The sequence below is a fragment of the Aquila chrysaetos genome, chromosome 2 (genome assembly GCF_900496995.4).
Source record: "Aquila chrysaetos chrysaetos chromosome 2, bAquChr1.4, whole genome shotgun sequence".
Classification (NCBI taxonomy): Eukaryota; Metazoa; Chordata; class Aves; order Accipitriformes; family Accipitridae; genus Aquila; species Aquila chrysaetos.
Window position 1 is genome coordinate 62483392 of NC_044005.1, and position 15672 is coordinate 62499063.

The 15672-nt window shown below is 40.4% G+C and overlaps 1 protein-coding gene across 3 annotated transcripts in view; it reads left to right on the forward strand.

Annotated features, from left to right (window-relative positions):
* The window catches only part of BVES (blood vessel epicardial substance), a 59421-nt gene that overhangs the window by 5313 nt on the left and 38436 nt on the right, over window positions 1–15672 (forward strand). For all 3 annotated transcript variants that reach the window (XM_030042212.1, XM_030042223.1, XM_030042202.2), the window contains 3 exons: window positions 4229–4973; window positions 6804–6912; window positions 7826–15059. In XM_030042212.1, coding sequence (XP_029898072.1) covers window positions 4483–4973; window positions 6804–6912; window positions 7826–8146 — 921 coding nt within the window. In that variant the 5' untranslated portion in view covers window positions 4229–4482 and the 3' untranslated portion in view covers window positions 8147–15059. Of the gene's footprint in view, window positions 1–4228; window positions 4974–6803; window positions 6913–7825 lie in introns of those variants that run through there.

Consider the following 15672-nt stretch of genomic DNA (forward strand, 5'->3'; position numbering starts at 1 on the left):
TACACAATCAGCATGTACGGCTCTACGACCTGTTAACATGTACAGTGTGAATTCTGGCTGAATACTTGGGATAAGACAACTAAAGAATGGAGTATTCAAACTCCTAATAGCTTTACTTTTGACTTAATTAAGAAGAGCAAAGAGAGAACTGCTGTTGGCCTCAGGTCTTTTAGGGTTTATTTTTTGCAGAAATTATTGTGATCCAGACACAGTAACTAACACTCAAAGCTTCTCAGAGTTGAATTCAGTCATTAGTGACAAAAATGGGGTAAAGTACTCAGTTCTCAAGCAAATAAAAAATGTACGTAATTGGTAATTCTTTGTGGGAATACTACAGTGTATGGGGAAAATGCCCATTTTGGGAGGGGGAGGTTGTACTGTGTGCATTTATATTACAATATAAATTCATTCTGTTTTGACTGTTTTAGTATACTGCTTATATGAAGTTTTAAGTTGCTGGCAGGTATTTATTTTGGAGAGTATAAGTGAAATACTCCATTTACTGCTTTGAAGCTCCAGCAAACTCGTTGATTTTGACACTTCTAATGACAGCTTAGTCCTTTCAGCAATGCTGTTGTTTGTTTTAAAGAAGTCTATCCTGCTATATATTGCTTATATCTCTAGTATGGACTGATTTTTTTTCTCCCAGCACTTTATCTGCTCCTGCTGGAGAGGGTGGGATGTGTGGTGGGGCAAAACACTCGGAAGCATCTCAGTAATTCAGCCTGTGTTGGCAGGGCACGTCTCCTTCCTGAGCTGGGAGGAGACCTCTTCCAGGCACCTCTGGCTCCAGCAGCCTACAGATGTCAATGTTGTGCTATTCTGAATACGGTAGTCATGTAGCAGAGGCTGTGCTTGTGTGTGGTTCTCCTTCTTCTCCGTAGGCAGGGTACAGAGTAGAAAGTATTCAACGTTTACTTGGGGAAGATACAGTTCTTCAGGCTTGTAATCCAAGCTACCTGCTTTAAATGCAGTTTCCTGCTGAAGCTTGCCTAAGCACCACCGTCAAATGAACCTGTAGCAATAACTGCTCACCGCAGCCAGGACAACTGAGGCAAGACATCAAACAAGGCCATGTCAGTTGGCACGTTCCAAGTCCTGGTGGCTAAGAATGCCGAGGCGTGTCGGTGAAGGGATGGTGTCCCCTTCGGGCGCTTGCAAACTTGGTGATGCTGTGCTACTGGGGGCACTTTGTAGACTGGTCCTCAGTGGAGGATGACTCACAGTTACCACAGCTGTTTGTTTTTTTGGTTTGGGGGATTTTTCACCCCCCACCCCCACTTTCCTTAGATGAATGGTTTAATTAGAGTGACTGTTCTGAAGCCCTCAAGAGTTTAAATTTTGGACTTGTAGGAACTATAAAGAAAAATGTGAAAGGCCTTATCTAGCACTAAATACCAATCAAAATTAGAAATTTTACTATACTTAGGCCCATACATACTATTGTCTCTGCTCTATTTAATACTTCATAAAAAAAAAAAACCTACCAAAAATTTTTAGCTCCCAAATCTTAGAATGATTTTGTGATTAAAAAGAAGTGAATCCTCTCTTTCTGCCTGCAGTTCACTGGCAGCTGCTCTTCACCGTAGCCCTGAGAAACCAGCTCCATTTAGTAGTAGGCTTCGTCAGTGTTTCCAGCGGGTTTGTTTTTGCCGGCACACTTTGTGTAGCTCAGGAGAGTGTCATGTTGGTGAGGCTGTATTCTGTGCTAGCGCTGGCCTCCCTCTTTTACCCGTCCCCTTGCCCGGGTGGAGGGAGGCCCTCTGCAGCCTGGGTGATGTTGTAGCACAGTAGAAGTTCCCATAGTTCTGAAATAACTGGCAGTTTTGCATACAGTGGTTTTGGAAGACAGGTCCCATTCCAAAAATAAACAGTTCCAAATACAGGACAGTTTTTCCAGGCCTTGGGTTTTGTGTATGATGACCCTTTATCTGTGTCCTAGTGGTGTGCTGTTCTTTCCAAATTATTTTGACCCGTCTTGTCATGAATAGATGTCTTACAGCAATGCTATGAGCTGTAGTGTGGGCAGACTGTGAATGCTATAAGCGAATTGGAAATTGAACATAAATTTTGTGAAATTATTGCAACGTCATGTCAAATTATTGCAATGTGTGACTTTACATGACAAAAAGACATTGGTGATGGAAGCAGATTACAGTACGGATCTACGGTGGTTTTGTTTGTGGTATGCATACAGCTTTCCCATGTAACTTCTCAGTCATGGTTCCATTCAAAACACTGATATTTTTTGTAGAAATTAAGGTCTTCATGAGAACTGCTCAGAGCAAAACATTGGCAATAGAGTAGAAGTATTAACAATAATCCAAAATCACTGTTATCAATGATTCTATTTAAAAAAAAAAAAAAAAAAAAAAAAAAAACCCTCAAACAATCAAACAAAAAACTTCTGCTGCCAGTTTTTGACCGTGCAGTGGAAGTGCTGACTGGATTCAGAACAGAAGGTCTGGGAACCGTGTGTTCCAGTTTTATTTTCTTTTGGTTCAGAAATCTTAACCCCTTGATTGTAGAAGTACGACCTAAAATTCCTTGTGTTCTTACCATGCCTGGGTAACTTCTTTGTAGCTGATGCCTCATCTCCCATTCTCCAAGGGCTAAATCCTGCATCTGGGGGGAACCCTGTACCAGAAGAGAGTTTTTGGGTAAAGAGACAAACAGAAAAGTTTATAGTTACAAATTATGTAATTCTTGTAATGCTGCTTTTTCCACTGCAGTAGGATATCAAATATTTTAATTTGGAGAGGTTCTGTGCTCTTTAGCTGTGGTATCTTTATGCGTCAGTGACTTCCTTATTACCACTGCCAGAGAGGGAGAGCTCTCCTCCTAACCTTTTCTTCTGAACTCTGCCACTCAGTTGTTTAGGATTTTATGTCTTTATTTAGCATTAGTGTTTTTGAATCATGGAATTAATGTTGGGTCTTGAATAAACTTAAAAGAAGTAAAGCTGCAGCAGCTAGGAAATGGGGTATGACTTTTCTTTATTAATTTCTTTGACCTGTCACTGTAAAAAAACCTACCACTGAAAGCCCTGCTGAATGATGTTGGATGCTTCAATGCACCAGCAGTACTTTTTAAGTATTGAATTCTGTGGCTCTTGAGGAAAAAAAAAATTTAAAAAGCTACCTTTGATATTCTAGAGAATATAATAATTTAGATAGCAAGATATTTCTTAGCTTCCCTGCTGTTTTACCAGGAAAAGAACCAGACAGTTAAAGACTTGGGTGAGTTTCAATCCTGATTACACTGCTGATAGACTCTGGCTTTGCAATTTCTACCATGTCTAATCTCACATTGAAGCATGTATTTTTACTTTAAATGACAGACATAGAAAACTGGGTTTGATTTTTTTTTTTTTTTTTAATTTATTTGGGAGGGGGGTCCATGCTTTTCAGATGTGTATTTTACATTTTATTTAACTCTTAGGATTACATTATCATGTGGAAACAAATAGCATATTTAACATTTTACAGTGTTGAACAATAATTTTATGTGGTCTGTGGCATGAAATTATACAAGGTAGAGCTTCAGATGTTATAAAATTGCTTTGTAAGTGCTCTTTGAGAAGTATTTTGCAGGACTACTTACTTCATGTTCTAATAACATAATCTGTATAAAGCTGCCTTTAAGCTTTGTAGTCTTCCTTATGCATGACAGCTTTTTGCCTGTCATCCTTGCAGTAGAAAAGACCATCCCCCATGATACTTGGGTTTCCCTTATTGTGGTGTTTGGGGATTTAGTTTGTGGTCTCTGAGGACAGAGAGCAGCCTTGCTCAACTCATTAATGAGAGTGATTTGACTGAAATCCAGAGCGAGATGGAGGAGCTGAACAAGGAACAATAGTCACTGTGACTTCTTGTCCAAGAGCTAGGTAGGGCATTAAATGAGACTCACAGGCAGCAGGTTCAGGACCAACAAATGCAACTATCTGCTCAGCATTAGGCTGTGGAAAGGCTTGTCACAGGTTGTTGTGGATGCGATGTATGGGCTTACGTGGATTCAGTGGCGACTCAACAGTTGCTACAGGGTTCATAGATACAGAAGCGTGATCTTCAATTGAATGAATATTAAGGTTTGATCCTGGAATCACAGGGCTACAAGGGAGATTGGAAGATTGTAATGCAGTCTGTGGTTTTAGACAATAAAAACTTTGATAAATTTTAATTGATGAAAATAATTTGATAAGTAATTCATCTTTTCTTCACTTGTCCAGATCAGATGAAGCTACAAATGACATGGCCAAAGTCAAAACAGTGCATGAACTGATGAGAAACAGCATTGCCTTCTGAGAACATTAGCTTCGTAGTTGCTGGGAATCCTAAGTGTGACTTTACTACCAAAAGAGACCCTGACATTATGCGATCATTGAGCAGAGTTTTCAAGAATGGAAAAGCAAAGGACCCCGCTAGCTGCATCTCATAAATAAAAGTTTCCAAGATTCAGCTGAATCAAAGAATTATTCCAGCCATGGGAGAAAATGCAAGTTTTTGGGAGAGTTTGATATATGCACATCCTACATGTACCACCTGGAAGCAAGAGGCAGAGGGATCTATCTACCACCTAGCCAGTATTCTCTTTGTTGTGGGCTTCATGGGTGGAAGTGGATTCTTTGGGCTTCTCTATGTCTTCAGCTTGCTTGGATTGGGCTTTCTCTGCTCTTCTGTTTGGGCTTGGCTGGATGTCTGTGCTGCTGATATATTCTCCTGGAATTTTATACTGTTTGCTATATGCTTCGTCCAGTTCATTTACGTTACCTACCAAGTTCGGAGTGTTTCCTTTGACAGAGAATTCCAGGAACTCTACAGCGCTCTCTTCCAGCCTCTGGGAATTTCCTTGACTGTCTACAGGAAGATTGTCTTATGCTGCGATGCAGAAGTTGTTACCCTGGAGAAGGAACACTGTTACGCCATGCAGGGCAAAACACCTATTGATAAACTGTCCTTGCTTGTGTCAGGCAGGTTTGTATCAGTTTGTTCAGACTTACTGCAAATATCTTTATTTTTTTCCTCCTTCTTGAAAACAAAAGCAAAAAAAAATTGCCTGATTTGTGTATTGTTTGTTCATTTTCCAGTACAACAGATTAAATATTAATGCAAGTAATATAAATATTAAAAGGCTAAATACACTTGTCTAGGACAGCACTAGTATAAAAACACTAAGCACAAAATCTGTAATAGCATAAAGAAAAGGATTTTAAGTCATTCTTTTCCAGATCGCTGTATCATAGCACTTAACAGGTTAGGCAGATAAAGGGAACAAATGTGTGCTTCAGTCTTCAGGCTATGGTTTGCTATCCATCTACTGCCTAGCTGATGAAGAAAGCATCTTTCTTATTCTTCTTTGCCAGTATCATCTGAAACAGGACTAAAAGGTAGTTATGAAACTGAATATACTGAGATAAACTCTGTTAATAGAGATCTTGACTTTGATACAGTTTGTGTTTGGTTGCTTTCTGGGGAGTGGGAGAAGAGGGAGTAAGGGAGAGCAGAAGACCTAAAAGTGCCCTTCCATTACAAGAGGACGTAGTTAAGCCTTATCAAGATTTGCAGAACTGAGTCTACAGTTATTGTATACTGTGATCGGTAGTTAGACCCTGAGGCAACAAATCCACCTGCTTTGTACTCCCTGCTTGCTGGAGACCCTTCTGGCAACCTTGCTGATGCTTTCCTGAAGGAAAATACTAGCTCTCGTACTGTATACAAAGTGGTATACAGTACTGGACCACCACAAGAGTAGATGGGATACCCAGAGATGATGGCCATGGTCTGTCTTCGATGGGATGCTTTGTAGGTGCATTTTGACGGCCTACTGCATGGACAGATGGAATTTGTAGGCACTGAAGAGGTGAAAGACCAACGCACGTAATACCATTTGCCTCCTTCACTTGAAAGCTGTGGCATATACTTCTAGGTTTGGCAAATATGCATTCTAGAGGGAACAAAGTGGCAAAAGCAGGGAGTAGAAAGCAGGAGTTCCCCATCGTGTGTGTTGGGTAGGGCTCTCTCAATGTTTAACAGGATTACATGGCCGCAGAACTGTCTCTGGAGCCAGGAGAACAGCATGGAGGTATGGGTTCTCTGCGTGAATGCTGTGGCCTTCTGCAGATGCCAAAGAAAAATGTTCTTTCTACTTTTTAAATCATGTTTAAGTTTGAAGACACAAGCGGAAACGTATGATTAAAATTCCTGAGCTAAAAGAAAAAAGCAAGCTACAGAAGTCCCCTCTTGCACCAAGATTAATGCTTCTTACAAAATCAGAAGCAGCAGCCCTATACTGCATGAAGAAGGGTAGCAGGAACTCCCTGCATGATTACTAACTGGCTGGGCATGTAGAAGGATGGACACCTCTCCTTCAGCATGACTATGACCAAAAGCAAACTCCACGTGGTACTTTCTAGACAGCTGCCAAGAATGCTCTGAACCAGGGTGTCACTAAGGACAACTACCTAAAATCCGTATGTTTCATTGCAAGTAGTCCTAAATTAGCTGGCCTTTTCATGACAAAGCTTGCACATCGCTGCACGGACCTGTCCCAGAGAGAATAATGTGACTTGAATAAGGCCTGGAAAGGTTTCCATTTCAGTTGCATGATTGTTTTGTGTTCTCTTTCAACTGGCCTGATCAAGTTGTGTTTAAAAATATAGCTAGGATACTGTTGGCCAGTGATTGCTTTTTCATGCTCTCAAATCTATATTTAAACTCCTCACATAGTAGAAATAACACATTCTTGTTGCAGTTGTTGCTGCTGTACAGGTAGTACTAACAAATTAACACGTCTTATCTTGGTAGGATCAGAGTGACAGTTGATGGGGAGTTTCTGCATTATATTTTTCCTCTTCAATTTCTGGATTCTCCTGAATGGGATTCACTGAGGCCCACAGAAGAGGGAATTTTCCAGGTAAAAGTGGAGAGGTTTTTTTTGAATACTACAGAAAATTGTTCAAGTCCTACTTGGTTTAGAAGTAAGTTCGTTTAGGTGTGGGCCTTGTTTGTGAAATTATACAAACAAGTGGCATTCCATTAATTTGGGGAGGGAATTCCTCTTTACCCGCTGGACTGGTTATGCTGTTTGTATCTTCTTTCTGTTTGCATCTTGTTGTTACAACAAATGGGGTTTTACTTAAAGCTAATCTGGGTCGTAGACTCTGTTTGCGTTCCTTGGCTGTGCTAAAATCCAGCCCTGAGAAACCGGGTTTGCAGGAGGTGGGTGGAGGTTGATGGTGAAGAGGGTTCCCGATGGGAGGTGAACCGGAGAGCACGGGTCTGGGGAGAGGAGTGCCCGTGGTACAGCTTGGCACGGGGGGACAGCGCGGGACACGGTGTCCATCAGGGCTGCCCCCGTCATCCGTGAGTCCTCCCGCTGCTGTCACTCGACCGACACGCTAGCTCCTGCCTGTGTGGGATCTGATGTCTCGTGTCACGAGGGCAAATGGCACTTGTCAAGAGCTTTCTTTAGACCGGCCTTGCCAGCTGGGGCTGCCAAGAGCGAAGCAGGGAGCGCAGGGCTGAGGCCGGGCGGTCCCGGCTGGGGCTGCCGTTCAGCGTGGCCGTACTGTCACTGAGGCCGGCAAGACGCAGTCGCTCGGTCCCTTCCCCGTCAGCCTTCTCGCTGGTCTCTTGCATACAGTAGACCTCGCAGAGCTCTCTGGCTGGATTAAATGGCTTTAATTGCAGTAGGTGCAAAGACGTGAAGCGTATGTTGCAGACACAGCCTGCGTGCCTGCTGAGAGAGGGGGGTGCTTTCTGAGCAAGGGCAGCAGCAGCAATACCACTGCCTTATCGCCAGCTAATTTTAATTTTCTCTTCTATAGGTAACACTTACAGCAGAGACAGATTGTCGGTACGTGGCCTGGAGGAGAAAGAAGCTGTATCTGCTGTTTGCTAAACACCGTTTCATCTCCCGCCTGTTCTCAATTTTAATTGGGAGCGACATTGCTGAAAAACTGTATGCCTTGAATGACAGAGTGCACGTGGGGAAGGGCTTTAGGTATGACATTCGGTTACCGAACTTCTACCACGTCTCACTGTCAGAGACCCCTCCGGTGCAGCCCTCCCACCACCTACAGAGAGGGTCCCCCCGGCGCAAGCCCACCGGGGTTACAAACTGTGGCTCCTTCAGCGCACAGTCCTAGGAAGGAAAACTCTGCCGCAGCCGTTCCCCAAAGCGGTGAAGGGAAATGTGAAGTGGTGAAGCAGAAGAGCAGAAAGGTGAAGCAGAATGAGACCCAGTCAAGCCAAATTTGACTGACAAGTGCCATTTACTTTCATTGGAATAGCTTGAATTCTTCCTCTCTCTGGAGCCAGCGGGTTGGCTTCTGCATTTTGACTGTTTGTGCAATATGTTTAGTTTCTGTTGATTCTTTCATTGATCTTCATCTCCTTACTTTTGGAGGAAAACAAATCGTAACAGGCTGAAGTTTTATTGTAATTGTGGTGGCCTCTATGTTGTGTTTTTAAAAAAAACAGACCCACAGTATTTGTAATTATACTTTCTCAAAATTATTTGCCATAACAAAGTATAGTCAGTATAGTCAATGAAGACAAGTAAGTTGTCTTCAAAATATGGCGACTTGCTTGTAACATTCATATTTATGCCACGTGAACATTGTCTCAATTAATGTGAAGAATATTGTAGAAAAAGACTGAGATCGGTTGTATTGGGTTTGTTTTTTAAAGAAATGACAGATTTTGAAATGCACAGCAAGATTATTAAAAAACAAACAAAAGAAAACAACAAATTCTGTCCCATGAGCAATTGGTTTCTCTCTGTCCTAAAGAGGCATTATGTGAAAACAAACAAATGTAATTGCTGGCATTAGAAAAGTAAAGCAGTTGTAACTGCTGCAAATACAGCTTAGGGAAATGATCATGTAGTGTTTCTGATAGAATATGATGCTATAGGACCTAGGCTTCCACAGTGTCAGTTCCATTCGTGACATGTACAGTAAATACTGTTAATCAGTCAACTGCCAAACCATTGGAGTTTGTTTACAATATTCTTTTTAGCCAGGTTTGTCAGGAAGAAACTAAGAAACGGCCACAGCAATAAATACAATTTTTAACCGAAACATTCTTGTTTAGCTTCCAGAGTCACTTTTCTGTGCCTATGAAATTCTTGATTTAAAAGGTATTCTCTCCCTAATTCTGTGGTGTTTTAATGGCATAAGGGAGCACCAGCTCATGCTTCGGTAGGAGAGAGTTGGTTTCAACCCTTGAGGTCACTGTGCCTTTGGGGAGAAGTATCTGAATGTCTTTGCTAACTCACCTTCCTGCTGCTATGCCTGATGCCTACCAGTAATCAAAAAATAAGAAGCATTACTATTTTATGAGACTGTTTTGCTGCTTGATATATCTGGAGGTAGATCACATTTTTAATATTTTAAAATTGCTGGACTGTTTAGTAGGACAACCATTGTGTGTTTGTGGTTGTGCAGGTATACATATGAGTTTAGATCTTGGGAGTTGTTGCTGGAGGACTTAAAATAATGATACAACCTCATGCTTGAAAGATAGTCATGCACTGTGTATAGGAAAGCTATTAGAAGTGAACCTGTTTGAAGGACCTTCAGAGTAGAGCAGATAACATATGAGTTTTGCTTTTAGCTTTCTGTCCTTTTTCTCAGAGAGGAAAATCTGTCAAACGTAAATACCATAGCATGCAATGTGATAATCCCCAAATCCCTCTAATAACCCTTCTACACAATGTATTCTGTATGTATTACTTAATGTGCAAAGTCCCTTAGTCACAAAGCTACTTTGTCTTGGTCAAAAGAGAATTGAAAAAATGCAAACAAAGAATTCATTGAGAGCTATTAAAAGACGAGCCCAGAAAATAACTAAGGCACAAAGTGCCAGAGGCTGGCTGTGTGTAGTAAGGACGTACGGCTGTGTGCGTCCTCTTGTATACTTCTCACGGTTAAGGGACAGGATAGCAGGCTACCTGACCCTCTGGTATGACACAGCACAGGTATTCTCACGTGCTTAGTATCATGTCTTATTTGTTGGTGCTGCCTGGTGCCTGAGGTGGGTAAGAAGTGTGTCATCTCTCTTGGATGTTGTCACTTAGGCTGTGCCTCGTGATCCCCGCTCTGCTTCACCTGGCCAAGCTGCTCTGAAAACCTTATGCTGGTTTTTAACAGGTGATTTAAAAATAGTCCCTTGTCTCTTATTGTGATAAAATAACAAGAATTTAAAATTTCTTGTGTTATAACATGTGTTGGACCAATATGAAGTTTATACTTAATGTTTTATGTGTTAACAATCTACAAACCTAAAAAGATTATAGTCTAGAAACATAAAAGAGATATTATTCTAGACTTAAGTGTAATATAAATCATCAATTAATGCTGTCTTTGTTTTCTTGAATATATGGGCTTGCCCCATATATTCAAGAAAACTTGCCTTAACTTAAATAGAGTCAGCATTTAATAAACTGGTATGATCATCTTCACCTTCAAAATATGACCAAGGAGCCTTGCCCCCCCCCAATTTCTGTATCAAACTTATGTAGTCTATTTAAACTATAGCATACTGCTTAAAAAGATACCTGCTCTGGAGTGATGGGTGCTTCGTTACATATTTTGGTAATTTTTTTTTCTTCATTGTGATTGGCGTATGCCTTGGTTTCAGCCTGGTTTCCAACCACAATCCTCTGTGATGCTGTTCTCTGCTGGAATCAGTTTCTATCAGAAATCTCTACTAGGACATATCTGAGTCAATATCTGAACATGCTCTTAGCTGATCTTGTTTAGCTTTTGCTACTGTGCTTTTTGGGCTTTGAGTCACTCTTTAAAAATTGTTTCCAGTTTTCCAGCATCTGTTTGAGTCATGACTAGCAGAACATTTCAGCTGTATTATTGTAGATATACATGCCTTGAATTCTACAAGTACACACAAAAGGACTGGAAGCGAGACAGCAAGCCCAATCCACCTCTGTTTTTTTTAATCTTGACAGCACTTCTAAAATGTACTGTAAAATATGCTCTGGTATGTGACTCATAAACCAATGTTTTAGGAGAGCTGTGTAATCTACCTAAGTAAAGACATACTCAGACTGATGTCAGCGAAATAATACAAGCTTTTGTGATATCATATACACCCAGTCATTAGAGACTTGGGGTTGTTCAGCCTGGAGAAGAGAAGGTTCCAGAGAGACCTTATTGCAGCCTTTCGATACTTAAAGGGGGTTTATAAGAAAGGTGGGGACAAGCTTTTCAGCAGGGTCTGTTGCGATACGACAAGGGGTAATGGTTTTAAACTAAAAGAGGGTAGATTCAGACTAGATATAAGGAAGAAATTTTTTACAATGAGGGTGGTGAAACACTGGGACAGGTTGCCCAGAGAGGTGGTAGATGCCCCATCCCTGGAAACATTCAAGGTCAGGTTGGACGGGGCTTTGAGCAGCCTGATCTAGTTGAAGATGTCCCTGCTCACTGCAGGGGGGTTGGACCAGATGACCTTTAAAGGTCCCTTCCAACCCAAACCATTCTATGATTCTATGATTATTTATAGGTTAGTAAACATTTGGAGCTACATGAAGCTCTGACTTGAGCATCATCCAATTTATGCCTATGTTATTACTCAGGAATAACTGTCAGTGAGGTGGTCAGGCTCCTTCATAACTGGTTTAAGTGAATGCATAATTTGAGTCCATGCTGCTTTGTGAATTGAGGACACTATCAGTCCTTTTCTTGATCTGCAGTGATTCCCCTTTACTCACATTTTAAATTTTTAACGGTTCCATAATCTTCTATGGGGTTATGTCTACGTTTGTATACTGTTATAGGTAAGAGTGGCAGAATCTGGTGCACGTGATAATTTGCTAATTCATCAGCATCAGTTGATCTTCGAGAGTTTTTATAATTGTGAACATCATGCTGGAATTGCCCTTACAGCCTGCAGAAGGGTTCAAATTTACTGTGCAAGCTAAAAAAATACATGGCCTAGGACAGTCAAAGGAGAGGGGAAAAAAAAAAAAGAAAACAGAGCACTCAACTTCTTACAGGTTTTATCCAGGAGAGGTTTATTTTAAATTGGGCTTGTGGCAAACTAATTTATTGGATGCAGCAGTGTATTATGACAGCTTCAAAGTGAGTCTTGCCTCTTTAGGGGCATGGGCCTGACCCTGCGATTGTTTCATTAGGTAGTATTTTCTTAACTAGTAGTAGTGTAAGTACAGGTAACAGATTCTAAGCAATGTTTTTAATCCATCATGCAATTCCATGAAAAACTACAGAATAACCAGAGAGAATGTATCCCGATGTACTATTATAACTAATAACGCTATGCGAGGCCAATTGTAAGCGCTTAACGAAAAAGATTATTTTATACAGTTGCCTCTGATAACAAAGGCTGGACTTGGTTACTGAGGAGGGCCATCCTGGTCCTAAATTTTCAAGAATTAATTGCCCTGCAACAACCCAGCAAATGTGATGGTGGTTAAAGGAAACTCAGTAATGGAAAGAGTGATGGCAAGCTAGATATGTGACCTCTGCTAGGATAAAGCTGGGAAAGCTGAATACATGCCTTGATTAAATTGTGTAGTTTTGCCACACCACAAAAAAGGCATATGCTTGCAGTAATTAAATAATACGTTGATGCTACATTTCCAGCAAAAAAGTGCTCTACAGTTTTAGATTATTTTAAATGATAAATATAAGATGTATTTGGATTCAAGATACATGAAAAATTAAAATACAATGTTGTACTGCTCGTATATACAGGTCTTGCAAACCATGTGTTAAAAATGAACCAAATTCATAGCTATTTAGATAGAAGAAAACTATTTAAATGGAAAAGGAAAAAAATGAATATCTATTTGCTGAATTCAGACATTAACAGACTAAATATTTTTCTTTTTATTACTGTAATAATTGAATGCATATTCTTCTGCCCCAAAATGTTACTGTATAAGAGGTATTTTTTACAGTACAACAAAATAAATACCTTACTAAGATGGTTTGTTAATCCCTCTTGAAATTACTTTGATTACATTAATATGCATAAAAATAGAATAGGTTCAGGGGTCCCAAGGGAAAGCACCCTTTTTTTTCTGTTTGTCTAATTCATGTTAACTTTCCTTTCTTGTAGATTTTTGTGTCCCTTCAGTTTCTGCTTACTCTAACTCTACTTCTGTGTGAATCAAAAGAGTTAATTGAACTTAACATGTAAATCAAGCCACCTCACGCTGATGAATCAAACCGTGTAGGTGGAGCTTCATCGGTAGGAGTGTGTAGGAGAAAGGCAGCAGAAGCATGTCATCTGTGAGCCCCAGGATTCGGGGTCACGTCCCAAACTATGGCTTGCAAAGCCCTTCTCGAGGGTAGCTTTGCAGGTGGTTCTGCCAGCAGAGCGTTTGGACCCAAATCGTTGCTCTGCAAGCCACAACTGTTGTTAAATATTGTCATGGACTAGGAAAAAGATGGTACATTCCCAAAAGCTTGTGGGAGCAGAAGGATTTAATAGCAGTTATTCTTCTGTTGTGGATTCCTAGGCAACTTTATTCGGTTGTCAGTTCCACCACAGCTCCTAATTTCAGAGGTCTGTGGTGCATTGTGGGGACTGGACTATCTCCCTACTTCAGTGGGGTTTTGAAGATAAATGATGATAAAAGATAGATTATTGAGAACTCAGACAGTAAAGTCATTTAAATAAACAACTGCAATAAAATAATGGTGGTAAATAACTATTTTAGCAGTGAATCCCATAGTTTTCGTTGTATCCACTAGTAACTCTCCACCCAAACTTGTCTAAAGCCTGGGGGATATAATAATTTTCTGCGAGTAAGGTACATTAGGCTGAGAAAGACACTGAAGCCAAAAATTCCATTTCGTGGACAAATGCTCTAACTATGTCATTGTATAGAACTGGGCAGCACCATCCCCTTCTGTAGCAACCGCACGTCATAGGAGAGCGTTAAAGCACCTCAGATCTGTGAAAGGAGGTGACTGGGTCCCTGTCCCCAGGCAGGGATTCCGGCTGGATGATCCCGAGTAGCTGGCAGCCTGCTAGAGCCAGGGCTCGGTGGGGCTGAGGCACACATCTCTGTTTAGCATTTCCCATGTGTAGGTGTTAGGGACTCCTAAGAAACGTAAGGACAATCTGGATACCCAGTGCTGGGTTTGGACTTCCAGGGGCCAACTGTGGGACATGGCTACAAGGGTGGGATACTGGCAGGTAAGCTATGGGATGAGTTTAAAACATGTGAGGTGTGACCCTGTATCTTCCCATATGCATTCTCTTATACTGGGGTAAGCTAAAAATAACTTATTCTGTAAGAAGAGTGAGGCAAGCCAGTTCGTGTCTGCCAGGATACACAAGGATGAGTATCAGCAGTTCCTATAAAACAGCCATTGTGCTGGAAATCCTTACTGTGCTTTGTTCATCTAACTCGTTCATGTTAAAACCTTTAAAACTTTTACTGAATCCAGTTGTAGCAGCTATTCTATCTTACTAAGAGATTCAGCTTAGATAAAATATTTTGAATGCTTATTTTGAATATGAAGCAAAACTTTCCTGTTTTCATTTACAGAAAGGTTGGGTCCTCTCAGATGATATTTCAGAGCAGATCTCCATAGTGAGGTGAATGGGAGTACTTCTTAAAAACCAGTCATACAGCCAGCATCATGCTGTTTTTTACTGAGTCTCCATTTTCTTGTTCAGGTACTGCTTTTCGAAAACATAATGTCCTTTCAGTGTATATGTTCATTACTTAAAGAATTAATGAGTAAGTATTAGTAGGAAAAAATACAATAAATACTGGTATTCTGAAATCAGATATGGAACATAAAACATTTTTATATTGGTTTTGATTTTACAAATTATTAGTACTTTTTTCTTTACCATAGTCATTGCCATTTCAGTTCTGAAACTGCTTTATACAGTGGTATATGTACTTAAGCTAATACTACACACAAAAGCAATAATCATATATATCTGTATGTTTATTGCAGTCTGTATCCCTGTTTTTAACCCTATATAATAGGGTATTGTTGGTTGCTTTTTATTTTACAGAACAAAGAAGTATAATAAACATTGCTCAGAAAACTGGTCTTATTTATTCATTGAAATTAGAGGAAAGTATATTTTTTTAATTCTGTGTTTGCCTTTATTTGCAAAGATCACGGTAGCAAGAAGCAATTGCAGTGTATTACAACTCGGCACATATTTTGATAGTCATTTATGATATGCACAGCTGAAGTCAGGCATCTGGATGTACAAAGCAGCATAGATGGGGTGCACAGTAAATGTGGACCAGATGCTCCGTAGCGATTGTTTGATGCTGACTCTTCTGAAATGGTAGAGGCGGCAGCTAATCCAGAAATTGGGTGCTTATTATTTCCTTGAGGTTTATGCTCAAAACAAGGAGTATTTCAAAGTGTCTTACTGAGGACTGCTAATCTGATCAAGTGCATAAAATGCTCCTGCTTGATACTTGGGCTACATGAACCCGTTTCTGTGCATTTGGACCAAATTTGTGCATTCCTGGTTTGCTTTTTGCTCTTGAACTTTTGTTGCTGGCATTTCTTTTGCCTTACTTTCTTCTCCAGTATGTTCCTTCATGTGATTATCCATTTTCTCCCCACTCTTGCTCTCTTCTTTCTGTGTCTTTTTGCAAAGAAAAAATTAACTTTAAAAAAGCTACCTCATGCACATTCAC